The sequence below is a fragment of the Pagrus pagrus genome (genome assembly GCF_965226575.1).
Source record: "Pagrus pagrus genome assembly, chromosome: 17".
NCBI lineage: Eukaryota > Metazoa > Chordata > Actinopteri > Spariformes > Sparidae > Pagrus > Pagrus pagrus.
Window position 1 is genome coordinate 28,881,870 of NC_140201.1, and position 14,824 is coordinate 28,896,693.

A 14,824-nucleotide genomic window follows, 5' to 3' on the forward strand; every position below is an offset into this window, starting at 1 on the left:
AGCAGGTCATGTTATTTAGCATGGTTAAATGCTATAGAGAGAACACAACAGAAATTTCTCTGTGGAACATGATGGTTCACTTGTGATCACTCAGTTTGGTCTTGTGCCCCAGTTTAAAACACACAGTAATGCTCTGCCTCACATCCTGGCTGTTAACAGTTATTCTTAATCTGTCAATGAAGACTAAAGATTACAGCTAGGACCAGCATGCTAGTAGCATAACAACACAGCAAACTGATCAGTGTGGTTCCCAACATGTCACACACATGGACAACCGAGTGACACTTCCACACCACCGCACAAGCCTGTGGTGAAAAGCCACACCACCTGATTTGGTCTGAATGTAGCCTTAAACAGAGGGATCTTATATAGCCAACACAGTCTCACTCCCAACTCGTCACATATGAACGTTTCTCCAGTGCCCCTCGGCGTCGCTTTTCAACGCACTCTGAGACTACCCTTAGCGTCACTTTTCAACGATTGGGGTAGTCCCACAAACTTTGGCTAGAAATCCCACAACGTCGAAATGTGACATCATCGGACCGGAGAACGAGTCAAGCAGACCGCAGCCCGTTGTATGCTGGTACGGGGCGAAACTGCTGATGCAGTCACAATTATTAAACCAAGATACATGCAATGGTCATCTCTGCCTACATGCAGATACAAAATAAATAAATCCAATTTCGGATCGGCCGAAAAACTGTAATTGTAACCTTATGGCTTTTGTAAATAAAGTTTATTGTTAAAAACTCTTCAGCGCACTATGAACTTGTGACGTCAGAGAACGCGACGGTCCATTGCGATCCCCTCCTCCGTAAGTACCACTGTGAATTCATTAGACAGGTGACATATGTGTGAAAATCCTTAAATGTACACCATAAAAACGATTGATTCCGGTCAAGAAGTTGTTGTTAGCACCTTTAGAATAGCAGGGTAGCAATTCTGTATGACTCTCAAATCATTTAAGGCATTAAATTATAACTTGCTGCACCAGGTGCGCAGTAGACTAGCTAACGCTAGCCGCGGTTAGCTAATAGCTAGAACAAAAAAAATTTTCAGTTCAGCTTTATATTGATACCACTTAATTTGAAGGGCCGTATAAGACTGTCATGAGACTTTCATAACCAGTGGCGTACTGGAATACTGGGACAAATCCCAGTGGGCCAGTTGACATCAAGAATTCCATAAATTTTTCACCATCTATGCCAAAACAGTAATTTTCTGAATCGTGACTATTTCCTCTGGGAAATGCCATCTATGAATAGGCAACACCAAGTGTGAATTGTTTAGAATTTAAGCTCTTCAGAGTTTCTCATAAAGTGTAGATTTCTTTATTGTGTTGTTATAATGCTGCCTGGGCTGTTATTGTTAATCAATTAATTAATAATTAAATCAATTCATTAATAAAATAAACAACAATTTTTGTTCCCTAGTGTCCATGAGAAAAACGTCCAGTCAGTTCATCCGTACTCATATGATAGTCTTGCAAACCTCAACATAATTTGATGTTAATCATATGGTCATTTTGCTTATTACTAATGCAATACAACTTGGATTTAGCATGGTGGTGCCATATTTGTGTCATAACGACAAATGCTGCCTTGCCACCCCAGAAATCGACCTTGCACATCCCTTTGAATAAAGTGTTCCCTTTGTTTGTCACATATAATCATACAGAGTGGGTACAATCACAGGCAAATGTATAATTTACAGTAGCGATGTATTTCCAGTTACCTATGTTACATTAGTAGTTACCGCTTAGTGATGTTGTAAATATTTAGATGGAGAAACACTGTATAACATTGAACTCTAAATGGTTTATTTTTTCTCTCCACAGGTCCTTCAAATTTGTTATTTCCTTCCAACTTATACATTTCCAAGAAAAAAGAACAACCAAAGGCACTTTTAAGAGCCATATCTGTCTTGTTAAACCGTCCTTACTGTAGTGTACTTGTCGGTCTCTTTGTTGCTGTCTGTGAATCTGTCTCTCTTTTTGTTTATGTTTTTTTTGTCTCATTCTTTTGTCTGTCCATCTTAAGCTGTCAGTTTTCCTCTGTCTATCACTTGTCCATCTGTTCATCTGTGTTCACCATCACCATGACACGTCCCAAATTCAGGCCCTGCCCATCTTGCCAGGCACCTAACCAGGCAAACAAAAAACATTGCAGCGTCTGCTATGGAAGCCTGTCCATGCAGAAGAAACTAAAAGAAAAGGCGGCGTCATTGGATAGCCAGTGGGGTGACGGTGTCATTAAGAATCGGAATGTTGGCCGTATCATGAATTCAGCCTGTATTGCAGTAAGTACAAATGCTCATAGTTATTTATTTGATCTAAATGAAACATATTGTGGCTCATTTTCTTAAATTGTACTCAATTAACTGCCCTTAAATTAATTTTCTTGCTACAGTACTAATGTGTCCAATAATGCTGTGGGTTTAACTAATGTTTGTCAACTGCATATATTTTTTCAGGTGCGAAAACTCGAAGCTGTAGGCTACAAGCCCATTTTATTCATTGGGAAACAGCACAAGGCCTCTAATAAGTGGGTAGCTGATATTGTCACCCATTTTCCCCCAACAATCTTCAACATCTTGGAGAAGATGAAGACCGTCTATGAATTCCTCTTGACAAATGGTAAGAGTAATATTTTTTGTTAAGAAGCAAAGATGCCAAACTTTCTTTTATTTGACTTCCAGTTTTAATTTGAAAATTAAAATTATATTATATTGACCTCAACAGAAGAACAGCCCAACACTGACACTCCTCCTTCAGCAGAAGTGCTTGACAACCCCACCGTGGAGCAGGGCATCAGCCCCGCAGTGGAGCAGGGCGTCAGCCCCGCAGTGGAGCAGGGCGTCAACCTTGCAGGGGACCAGGCCGTCAACCCAGCAGTGGAGCAGGGCGTCAACCTTGCAGGGGACCAGGCCGTCAGCCCAGCAGTGGAGCAGGGTGTCAGCTCCGCAGTGGAGCAGGGTGTCAGCCCCACAGTGGAGCAGGGCGTCAACCTTGCAGGGGACCAGGCCGTCAGCCCAGCAGTGGAGCAGGGTGTCAGCTCCGCAGTGAAGCAGGGCGTCAACCTTGCAGGGGACCAGGCCGTGAGCCCAGCAGTGGAGCAGGGTGTCAGCGCCGCTGTGGAGCAGGGCGTCAGCCCCGACGTGGAGCAGGGTGTCGAGACTGAATTTGTCCTAAACCTTTTCCCTTGTCCTTTGTCTCCCCAATCATCTTCCATGTCTCTCTCTTCCTCTACCACTGTCAAAGCAAAGAAGAAGAGGAAGAGAGGGACGGACTCCCAGCCATTGACAAAGGAGGGGAATAAGAAGAAAAAGGGTAAGCTTTGTTTAGCATGCATTAAAAAATTCATACCCAGACTAATTTGACTTTGGGCAATTATTGGTTGGCAAAGCCAGGCTTCATTTGGGTCCTTGAGTCAGTAGCCAGTACACAATATTTTATTAGCTGTACTTTGGTTGCCACTGTGACTTCAGTTCTGACCAATGCATGTAAGCTATTAACAAAATGTAAGTAAAAGGGTTTTGTGAACCCCAGCCCAGTCAATGTTATGTGATAAAGAATACATCTCAAATAATTCCACTTGTTGAATAAAAACTCTGGACTCATATTTGGTTGGGCTACAAAGCACCATATTCATTGCTTGATAAACCCTTCTTGTATTGTCCTTTCCTTTAAGGTTGCCGAAAATGTAGTAGGCAGAAGATATTCCACTTTCAGTCAATTGCTGGGAGAAGGGTACAGATGTTACAACCATGTAAATTTTCTATATTTTTCATGTGCTTGCTTGTCTCAGTGACTCATTCTTGCCTTAATAACATTTATTGTTCTTTATCTGACTGTGTGTGTGTGTGTGTGTGTGTGTTTGTGTGTGTGTAGGGGAAAGAAGAATTGAAAGTATGCTGGTTGCCTTGCTCTATGTGGTAAGAACAAGTTAATATTGCATATATACACAATTGTTTTATTTCCACTACTGTTTAAGTATTGTAGGAAAGTGTTGCCGGATCTTTGTGGGACCATAACAAAAGTAGCACACAGGAAGTAATGTATTAGCTACACCTCTTGTCTGAAGTTGGTAGCTATAGAGAGTTATCCTCACAGGCGTGTGTAAAAGATGTGTCTGAGGTAGATAGAATAGAGTTGGAATTGATACCAGCAGCATCTTGCATTAATGATGAGAGCAGTGACAGCAGCGATAATAAAGTACATGAAGATTAACAGGGCAGTGAGGAGGAGGAAGAAGAAGACGAGAGCAGTACGAATGATGAGGAAGAGGAGAACACTTATGAATGGCAGTGGGAGCAAGATGCAGTCGTCCCTGATAGTGTAGAACTGCCAGGTCTGGATGGAACACAACAGAAAGCAGGAACCCTGAGTTTGTTAACCCTAAGACGAGGGAAACTGGAAGGAGAGTTATCTCTCAAACTACCTGACTCTGTGACTCTGTGAACCTAACCTGCTCACTGGCTATCTTGAACAACTGAGTTTCACTAGCCTCTTTTACACTGCCTTTTCGTTGCGGGAGTATCACTCCTTTTTTCCGCACTGTCGTTAATGTTGATCAGAAGAAGAAAGAAAGCCGGATGTTGCTCGCACAAGGCCACCATTGTACACATCAACATGTATATGATGCACAGCAACTTCGCTTGTGCTTGAAGAGTTGTGTAAATATGTTGATGCTATGATGAGCAAATGCTCACCTTTTATTGTTGTTTTGTTAGACTGCAGCTAATCGTTTTTTGCAACGCTCATTTAATACGTCACACCACTGTCGGCATTAAACGTAAAGGCCTCACTGTTGCATCAAATGTAACAGCCTCTCTGGTTCTGCAAAGCTGGGATGCTTTGTAAAAGGAATCACCTTTGCGGCGCTATGCCGCACCCCAAAGTTCTTTATAAACAGTGCGATCTAGGCATATCGAGGGCTTTCCTTTATGTTATTAAGGTGTAATCTTTGTGTAAAAACGCCTACAGTGTCTCCTCCTTCTTACAGAACCAGAAAAGCTGTTTCATTTCCTAATTGATTCAGTCCACATCAAAGCCCCTATGGAAACCCGTTAATTACAATTCTTGATCATAACCCTCAGCTCAGAATAATGCATGTCCTTTTTTAACACTGTGATTCAATGAAGAGTTTGTTTGAGCAGTTCCACTCCGACGTTTATTGCACATAATGTATAATCTCAAGCTTTAGACATGTAATATCATAAAACAGTGTAAAAAAACCCGAGTATAATCTGTTTATAAATGATACAAATAAATACCTCATTGTACCAGAGAGCAATGTGAGGCAGTAGAGCTTCCGAAGCCTGCAGAACCACCTGTATTATCACTTTGCACACAGTGAAGCTGGCAGCAGCCACACGCTACTGACGGAGTATACGCCACACATCCATTCCCTATGTATTTTAGCTCAGAGTTTCCTGCTTTCTGAAACAGGGCATAAAACCTTTTCTAGTGCTTCTTTGACAAAGAGCAAAAAAGTACAAGAGTCTTTTGTGTTAAAGGCCAAGCTGTTGTGCTCTAGCCATGCTCTAGAGTGCTTCTTTCAGTCTCATAGTCATGCAGAAAACAGGCTCAAATATTGATATGTGCTCATTTTCTACAATTGTTCATGACATAATCCCTTATTAGGCCACAGAAATTACCCTTGACCCTGACCCAAAAAAGTTGACCTACATTTCTTCTTCATTTGATGTTTTGTAATGCATCTTTTAAATGAATTCATGAGTTCATGTCTACACACATTTCTATGTGTCCCTGAAAGGATTAACAAGAGCTACTGTAAGTTATATTGAGCCACTTTAACAAACTGAATGTCTCTTAATGAAACCCTCTTAATCACGTATAAGTCAAATGATCTTGTGTGTTTTTTGTTTTCGTTTTTTTACAACAATGATCTTAAAGTTTGCTCTGTGTAATAACGACACATTGTGCCCTTATTATACTTTACAGTGGCAAAACCTGGGATGACACATGGGAGCCTGCCAGTGGGTTTCAACAGTCTCCACTTCCTTCTGGTTGAGCTAACCAGCTTTTGGCATGAAAGGATTTCAAATACTGTTGAGTTAATTATTATTTTATTCTTGAAAATGTATTATTTTATTCTTGTACATTTATTCTAGTACAGCTACTCTGTGTACAGCTATTCAGTTTGGAACATTCAGTTTCTATAAGAATTCTTCAAATCCAAGTTTGACTGCTGTACAGTTGATAGAGGAGTGTGGAATTAGGCGATATATAAGGGATGGAACTGAGTTGATGACTAATAATGTTCTATATGTGGTATAATATTTCTATGTTCTAATAATCTGTGCTTCATTTAACTGTTTCACTGAAGTTCGAACAAAAAACATTTGCTCTTCTTGTCCTGGCTACTGGGGGGGAGAAATAAAGTTTTTTTAATTGAATTGAATGTACCCAGTCTCTTTTTGTGTTTCTTCCAGACATTGTAAGCACATTTTACTTCTCATGAACTGAGGTTGTCAATTGTGAATGCATGCATGTAGCCTATTTATTTCACACACACAAAATAAATCACATACACAAAATAATCACAAGCATTTAATGTGTTGATAGGTACATTACTTCACTAGCTACATTATTTGGATTCTAACAGTTCAGATTCTGAGTTTGTATTTGTCCCAGTGGGGCTATATAGCAAGTGATTATATACTGTATACCCAACAACAGTCCGGTCTTTAACTCTGATGTAACAACCTTTCAAAATATTATCTACATAAACATAACATTATAACATAAACACTTAACAGGTGTTGCATCACAACAGACCGACCGCTAGATACATACAGTATTTTGGGGATGTGTTGTCAAGGCACCATCAGTCGAACTGCAGAACCAAAGGTGGGAGGACCCACCGGCCAGAAGTATTTCCTCACTGTCAAATCCCATTTTAAGGTTTCCTTTTAATTATATCCTCCACTTTTTAAAAAAGTTTTGGGTAGCTGAAGACTACATTACCCATGATCCTTTATTTATTCATTTAATCATTTATTTCAAACTGATTAAGATTAGGATTTTGCGCACGCATCTACTTTTTCTTAACATAGCCTAGATCATCTAAATGCAGTGTAATTACTTTTGTGGCTGTACAAGATATATGTCAGTAGATATAGGTGTTTGGGACCCAGTCTAAAATCCTATTTGCAAACCGGAAGCAACTGGAACCACTTACCCGAAACAACATTTTTCAGAATACTAGCTAGAATATCTTGAATAAAACAAAATATGTACTTTTTCTAAAAATAGATCAACTAACTACAGTGTAATTTCTGATTCGGCTGTACTAGATACTTTTTATATATTTGGTACATATCTTTTTACAACCCTATTGCTTTGTGAACTGGCTAAACTACAATTGTGGTGATGGTATGCCACAAGTTGCATGGTGCGGCTCTAGGGAATTGTAGTCTTTAGAAAATATTACTATTTTCATGTAATTGAAAGCTGGAAATAATAAATTGACAGTAAAAGTTTGAGTTTAAGGGGATAGCGAACATTTTCATGTAATCAGATTTTAAATATATTAATGTAAATTAGGTGAAAATTAATTTTAACCATATTTTATCCAGATTTGATAGTGCCCCAGTGATTGACTATACTCACATGATAGCTGAGGTCAAGAGCTCTCCATAACAGTTGGTCTTATGTTTGTTGCTACTTTAGTTGCTGAATTATGAACCTTTAAGTTCAAGGTTCAAACGTCATTAATACAAAGCAGGAGCCATGTAAAATATTCATACTGACCTATGTTACTCTCCAGACTGAGTCCTTTCCAACGATGTATTTGGTTTAGCTCTCTGACAAATTTATCATTTTCTCATTTCTTGGACACAGGCCATCCCAGGCTTAGTTGTAGACAGCACTTTTAACGGTCATATACAAAATAAAACTCTTCCTTTGTTTATTTGTTTGTTTGTTTGTTTGTTTGTTTTAAATTGAAATAGTGATTTATTAGCCAATGCAAGCATATTAAGAATGTGTCTTGGTATGTTTTCCCCCGTGTTTGGTTACTATGTACATATTACATACTTATTATTGTTGGTATTTCAATTGGCTATTATTATTACTGTTTTCATATGAGAGCAAATAATGAACATTTAAAGATTTAGCTTAAATGCCATTGTAGCCCCAGGTGTGCTTGAGGTCCTCAAGTTCTCCCTCCACTGTTTTTCTTTTGGGGCCTACTTTTCTTGTGTTTTACTTCTGGTGTCCAATGAAGCCATACAATGGAGGAGAAAGCAGTGACATCAAAAGACAATTCTGCAGGGCCAGAAACACCTAATTTAATATGGTTTAGACATAATGTAATTGGAGACTTATGCTTGTGTAACTGTGAATGTGATCTGGGAACTCCTGAGAAAGAGTATTGAGGTCAGTGTACTCCCCTTGCATAAATAAAGGTAAGAAATGACATAGGATGTCCATTGCTGAGAGTTTACAAACTTCACATTGGCAGTTATTTTTCAGCTTCTTTATTTTGATGAGTCATCAAACACAAACAGTTGACAAACATCGCTATCAAATTTTAAGTGAATCAAGTAATAATGTCAATGTTCCAGTACTAGACCTTACATGGAGGAGCATAAACTTGTAATGATTGGATCAATGTTAGGTACATACAAAAGAAAACATGATAAAGATTATGGTGTGCAACTCAAACTATAAACTGTTTCAATGCACAATTGATTCAAGAAGCCTTTTGTCTGGAATGGTTGTTGAGACCTTGTATAGATTTTTGATTTTACTCCCCAACAATTACAATTACATTTAGCAGATGCTTTGATCCAAAGCAACTTACAATAAGTACATTTGTTAGAAGAAAGTGCAGCAGTATATCGCTATCAGTAACCGCTAGCTGGTATACAACAGAAAGTACTAAGATACAACTCCCGCATAGAAAAGCAATGAGCTATGGATTCATCTCACATACAAATAAGACTGTTGACATCACCTAAAACAAACAAAGAATGCCCTGTGGGCACCAGTACTGATGGTCTTGGTGCTGGATGTGATTATTCCCCAGCTGCACCTGCTGCCTCTGCTCTGGTCAGAAAGTCCAGATCCATTGAAAGTGGAGGCTGAGACAGTGTCAGTTACAGTTCATCATCATCATCATCAGAAATGTCTGTGTCACTTTCAAAATCATCTCCAATGTGCAAGAAGCTCATGTTCTCTGCTCCAGACAAAACTTGCAGATAGCAGTCTCTGGCATGCACCTTCTTCTCTCTGATGTTCTGCCGCTTTCGGAGAATGATGCACTGCAGGCCTTTTAACCCCTCTTCACTGAGGTCACACAGCGAATCTTAAAAGGAGAACACAATAAGATTAGGCCTACATTAGTTACTTTATCACCAGTCATCATTGTTGCGCACGTTGTGTATGCAATATATTATTTAAATCCATCATTTGAATTGTCTCACCAGAAAGCAGGCAGGACAGCTCAAGGCATTTTCATGACATGAAAGCCATTTCCAGTGGTGGTCCATCTCCGCAACAAGTATTTTCTTCTCCTCCTGAAGTCTCCTTACTGCCATGATTGTGTCAAATGCCCTTCTCTTGGTCCTTAGATCGACAGAGTCTGGAATGTAATTTTGACAAAGACTTAAGTCATATCTACTGTATTAAGAAGCAACATTCAAACAATGTCTATAGTCCTATGGGGTAACAGATCCTCATTTGACAGCATTGATTTTGTGGTCATTATGTGTCAGATTTGTTCAGGTAGACAACAGACTAGTGTACATACCACTGTGTGGTAGCTGCCATGGCCAAGCTGTCTCGCTGGACAGAATGGTTTCCAAGCACAGAGTTTCTGTGCTTGGAACTATTCTGTTGTAGTGGTCCACAACAGCGGTCAGGATCCCCTTCTCCTCCCTGATCTTGCGGCGGATCCTGGCGCGACCTTTGTTGCCATCGTTGTCTCTGTAAAGACGCTGAGAGCGTCTCTTTACACTTGCCACCAGTACTTCTATTCTGCTGGCCAAGGCATCAGCATCATTTGTTGTTGTTTTTGTTGTTGCTGTGAAGGCATATGTTGGTTGCACTTTACTTTAAAATAACTTAAAGTACAATTTCATCGCATTTTGAAGCATTTGCCACGTTCAGAAATGCTTCACAAAAATTACTGAATTCAGAGTCTTACAATAGTGTTATTTATAATTCTGAGACAACTAAGATGAATGTATTATTCATGACTAAATGTCTTGTCAGTTATCATTTCCTCACCTTCTGCCCACTCTTTGACATCGTTGACCCAGTCTTCCAATTGGCTCTCTGTCACTGCCAGTTGAGCTTTCATGGACTCCAGATTCTGCTGCTGGTTTTGCAGAGTTTTTGTGGTCTACAATAACAAACAGTCAAGAGATAACAAGAAACACATTTTCAGTCCATGGATTTGAATACTGATAACACAGAATTGTGAACATCTTACAAAACATTACTGATGTCATTACCTTGTGATATCTATGGGACAGTGAGGTGGCCAAATTTTCAAACTTTTGCTGATTCCAGCGCATGGCCATTAGAGTCAGCATGTCTGTGCGTCCTGCAAACACAGCAAATATAATGTAACCATTATAACAATAATTTGTTATACATGTGATCTGACTAGTGTAGTATGCGGTCATCTCACCAGCTTTTGACATGTGTTTGGTGGTCACTGCAATCCTAGAGAGGAAGGCATTGCACTGCTCAACCTCCTCGCCGAGTGTTGATCCAGCCCCTTCCTGATATGCCCCACTCCATTTCACCTGGGTGAATATACAAAAAAACAACAACCAAGCTGAAAAGATGTTGATATTCATGTGCAGATTAAGTGAATTTATCACATGGTCATTTTTCCTTACCTCACATTTGAAATCATGGGCTTTGGCATGAAATACCGAAAGGAACGGTTTCATGTGGAGTAGTTGCTGGAGCTCTGGACAGCTTTTAGCAACTTTTTGGAGGTAGGGCCAATATTTGCAGGTCACATCCATGCAGAAAAAAGTTATGTGCCTCCTGGCCAGCTGTTCTTGCAGGTACAGGGGATAAGCAAAAATTTCTCCCCTGTACATATTTAAAGCATGGAGCAGGACACCATGCCGACACACTGCAAGCTCCAGTCCCTCCTCGTCTACCTTGCTGGTGGATCTTTGGGAGGTCTCTCTGGCTGCTGACCATTCCCCTCCACAAACACCTCTTCCAGAGACCTAAACCATGGAAAACGGTTGATGAAAACATCCAAAGACTCACCTAAACATACCCTTCAGTAGGAGGTTATTGTAGTCATGTAATTATAGTCTGCAATTTTACATGTTTGGTGGTCTTGTGTATGCGGTCCACAAATCTCAAGACGTCTTCGTCCTTGGCAATGAATACACCTTGAAAAATGGCCTGTTCCTCAGATCTAAATGAAACAAAAAGGTACACAACCGCTTACGATATCTAACAGAATAACATTAATTGGTGTATAATAAAGAGTTACGTTTTCTTATTTATATAAACACTGTGACATTAAACATACCTTGATGCATTCTTGAAACGGTAATGCTTGCGGTTTCCATCCACTGAAACCGCAAGCATATCCGGGGTGCACGCAGGACAGGTGAAGGGCTCCTCCTTCAAGATGTTGTCCACCTCATATCGCACAGCTTCCCACTCAAAAAAACTTTTCTGGAAGCTGTCTGCTGAGATCTTCCCATTCTATTACAAAACAAGGAAATCAACAGCTAATAATGTGCAATAAATGCATTACTAATAAACAAAGCTTTTCAATCCCCAATACAAACAGATGAACAATACCGGATTAATAACTTCAATACTCACACGGCCAAAGCGGACAGTTCGCTGATCCAACATTCTTAAAAATGCCTGGCAGGACAATCCTGGTGCCGCCATCTTCACTTCTTCAAATGAAAAAAAAATATCTGTGGCATAAATTGTGGCGAAGTGAAGTGTGGCAGGCCAGTAGTCACTTCGAGTTAGGTCATCCACTCCAGCAGTCCAAGTGGCTTTGCATGCCTCACAATTCAATTCAGGCATGCTGAGATTATATCGCCCTAGAAAAATCAAAAACAAATACAGTCTAATGTAAAAAGTAGCCACGTAATCAAGGTTAGGGTTCTTTTGACAATGTGGTATACATTACTCAATAATCATGTGTAGATGTCACATACATGTAAATGAAAAAACTTGTGGGAGCAGATGGTAGTATTAATAGATTTTTTTTTAAAAGATGATTTTCAAACAGGAGAAAATAAAGTTCTTCATATCCTTACCATTCATTGTAACCACAGTAACAGCCTTTCCAGGGTTGACCATCAATGACTCTGGTGGACAACCACATATTTTGTCAGGCATCTCCACAGGTACAAGCCGCACTGTAAAAGATCATACATATAAAATAAGATAATTTCTATCAACTGGGAAATATGACATTGTAATAAATTCTGCAACCATTGTACCCTGAAGCCTTACTTGAGAAAATTAAAAAAAGACTCATTGGCCATGAAGTATACTGATGAAAAAGTGCCCAAAAGATGCTCAGGAAGCTTACTAACATGCGGTGTCCCCATAAATTCAAGATCAAGAAATAAGAGACACAAAGGCATTGTTTAAACTTTAACTTACCACAATTGGAAAGGGCGTTATTCACAACACAAGTTGTTGGAGGTAACGGCAGGAAGAATCCAGTAGTCATGGCATCTCGGTTGTGGAGGACATGCCTGACGTGCATGCTGACATCACATTCTTCACAGAAGAAGGGGCGTGGTCGACAGTCACGACAACGAACAGCCGCTGGATTGCTCCCACACTGTTGGCAGATGTGGTTTTCCACATATTCTTGTGCCGCTGTGTTGTTCACAAACCGGGGCCTCTCTTCCCTCCACCTCTCTGAGAAGAGAGCATTTCTTGTGCTCCAGTTTGAGGAAGCTTGAAGAGGAGCTCTCAGGGTTGATGCTTCCTGTCCCTCACCCAAAGCATTGCTCAGTGACAGCTCGAGATCTTGTAGAAAACGATCTGTTAAAATAGTAGAGGATATTCAAAAGCGTGGTGTTTTTTACAATATCAATGTGTCTTACATGGAGGTCCTGTTGAAGGTGTAACAGTGTTAAGTATTTTGGTAAATTCGTATAAATAAGCATGTCATTTGTAACTCAGTGACAGATACATCTTACAAACACGAAGATATGAACATAAGGCTTTGGGCAAATGGAAACACAATGAAGTTGGCCTGCAACTAGTTATTAAAGCAATTGATTATTTTCATTGTCGATTAATCTGTGCATTATTATCTCGATTAATGGATTAGTTGCTTGGTCTATAAAATGTGATAAAATGGTGAAAAATGTGGATCAGTGTTTGCCAAAGCCCAAGAGGTCATCCTCAAATGCCTCAACGCAACATGTTCTCAAAGATATTCAGTTTACTGTAATAGAGGAGGACAGAAACCAGAATATTTAGGAAGCTGGTATCAGACAATTTTTGCATTTTTTCTTAAAAAATTACTCAAACCGATTACCAAAATAGTTAGTGATAAATTTAATAGTAAACAAGTAATAGATTAATTGATAAATCTTTGCAGCTCTACAATTAAATACATACCAACAGTCTCTGGAGCAAAGGCCACCTCACAGTTAGTGTCGGCAGCCACGGATGGAGGATCAGTCTTCCGACTGTGACCAGCTTTACCAGAAAAAAAAAAACCTTACTCAGTGATAAACTCATAAGTGGCTAAACAATCTAGACCATCAAAATATCTTGATTGAAAAAACAATACTGACCCTGATATGGCTGATTCCCACTTGGTCTTGACCTTGCATAGATAATGTTTCCATCTATGTCTCTCTTTTTCCACCTCACTGTGGGTTCAGGTTTCTTCACAGGTGCTGCTGCTGCCTTTTCCTGTAGCTCAGTAATCAAGACATCAAGACTTTGGACTGCACAGTTAGTGTCAGGAGCCACGGATGGAGGATCAGTCTTCTGACTGTGACCAGCTTTACCAGAAGAAAAAAAACCCTTAAATGAGAGTCACATAAAATTGCTACCCTGCTATTCTAAAGGTGCTAACAACAACTTCTTGACCGGAATCAATCGTTTTTATGGTGTACATTTAAGGATTTTCACACATATGTCACCTGTCTAATGAATTCACAGTGGTACTTACGGAGGAGGGGATCGCAATGGACCGTCGCGTTCTCTGACGTCACAAGTTCATAGTGCGCTGAAGAGTTTTTAACAATAAACTTTATTTACAAAAGCCATAAGGTTACAATTACAGTTTTTCGGCCGATCCGAAATTGGATTTATTTATTTTGTCTCTGCATGTAGGCAGAGATGACCATTGCATGTATCTTGGTTTAATAATTGTGACTGCATCAGCAGTTTCGCCCCGTACCAGCATACAACGGGCTGCGGTCTGCTTGACTCGTTCTCCGGTCCGATGACGTCACATTTCGACGTTGTGGGATTTCTAGCCAAAGTTTGTGGGACTACCCCAATCGTTGAAAAGTGACGCTAAGGGTAGTCTCAGTGTGCGTAGAGTGCGTTGAAAAGCGACGCCGAGGGGCACTGGAGAAACGTTCATATGTCACGAGTTGGGGGTGAGACTGTTGATACAGCACCCTACACCTAAAACCTGCCACCGTCTGTCCCCCCAGGTAGTACTGCCACTGATGCTCCCTGACCTTGCTCAAAACTGCAAACTTTAAACCTTCAATAGCTTTGCATATAGAACCTCCCATTCAAGAAAAAGAGAGAGAGAGAGAGAGAGAGAGAGAGAGAGAGAGAGAGAGAGATTAGACAGATCAG

At 40.1% G+C, this 14,824-nt stretch overlaps 2 protein-coding genes across 4 annotated transcripts; one reads left to right on the forward strand and one right to left on the reverse strand.

Annotated features, from left to right (window-relative positions):
• The first annotated feature begins 775 nt into the window (after positions 1 to 775).
• On the forward strand, positions 776 to 6,429 carry LOC311272342 (uncharacterized protein). 3 transcript variants are annotated; one of them, XM_084378689.1, is made up of 7 exons: positions 776 to 814; positions 1,838 to 2,298; positions 2,473 to 2,635; positions 2,741 to 3,328; positions 3,690 to 3,748; positions 3,890 to 3,933; positions 5,966 to 6,429. In XM_084378689.1, the coding sequence occupies exons 2-7, from the start codon at positions 2,098 to 2,100 to the stop codon at positions 6,033 to 6,035; spliced, it is 1,125 nt and encodes a 374-aa protein (XP_084234815.1). In that variant the 5' UTR covers positions 776 to 814; positions 1,838 to 2,097; the 3' UTR covers positions 6,036 to 6,429. The 3 variants fall into 3 exon arrangements, with proteins under 3 accessions (XP_084234815.1, XP_084234817.1, XP_084234816.1); XM_084378690.1 differs by having other exon boundaries at positions 778 to 814; positions 3,690 to 3,767; XM_084378691.1 differs by lacking the exon at positions 3,690 to 3,748 and having other exon boundaries at positions 777 to 814.
• A 2,066-nt stretch (positions 6,430 to 8,495) lies between these two features.
• Positions 8,496 to 14,203, reverse strand: LOC311272420 (uncharacterized protein). Its single transcript, XM_084378810.1, has 15 exons — positions 14,181 to 14,203; positions 13,798 to 14,010; positions 13,619 to 13,699; positions 12,644 to 13,033; positions 12,292 to 12,393; positions 11,840 to 12,072; positions 11,538 to 11,716; positions 11,327 to 11,420; positions 10,879 to 11,223; positions 10,665 to 10,782; positions 10,486 to 10,577; positions 10,259 to 10,373; positions 9,780 to 10,052; positions 9,454 to 9,611; positions 8,496 to 9,335 (listed from the first exon to the last, which is right to left on the reverse strand). Exons 4-15 carry the CDS (start codon positions 12,747 to 12,749, stop codon positions 9,303 to 9,305), a joined length of 1,848 nt encoding a protein of 615 aa, XP_084234936.1. The 5' UTR covers positions 12,750 to 13,033; positions 13,619 to 13,699; positions 13,798 to 14,010; positions 14,181 to 14,203; the 3' UTR covers positions 8,496 to 9,302.
• Positions 14,204 to 14,824: the final 621 nt, after the last annotated feature.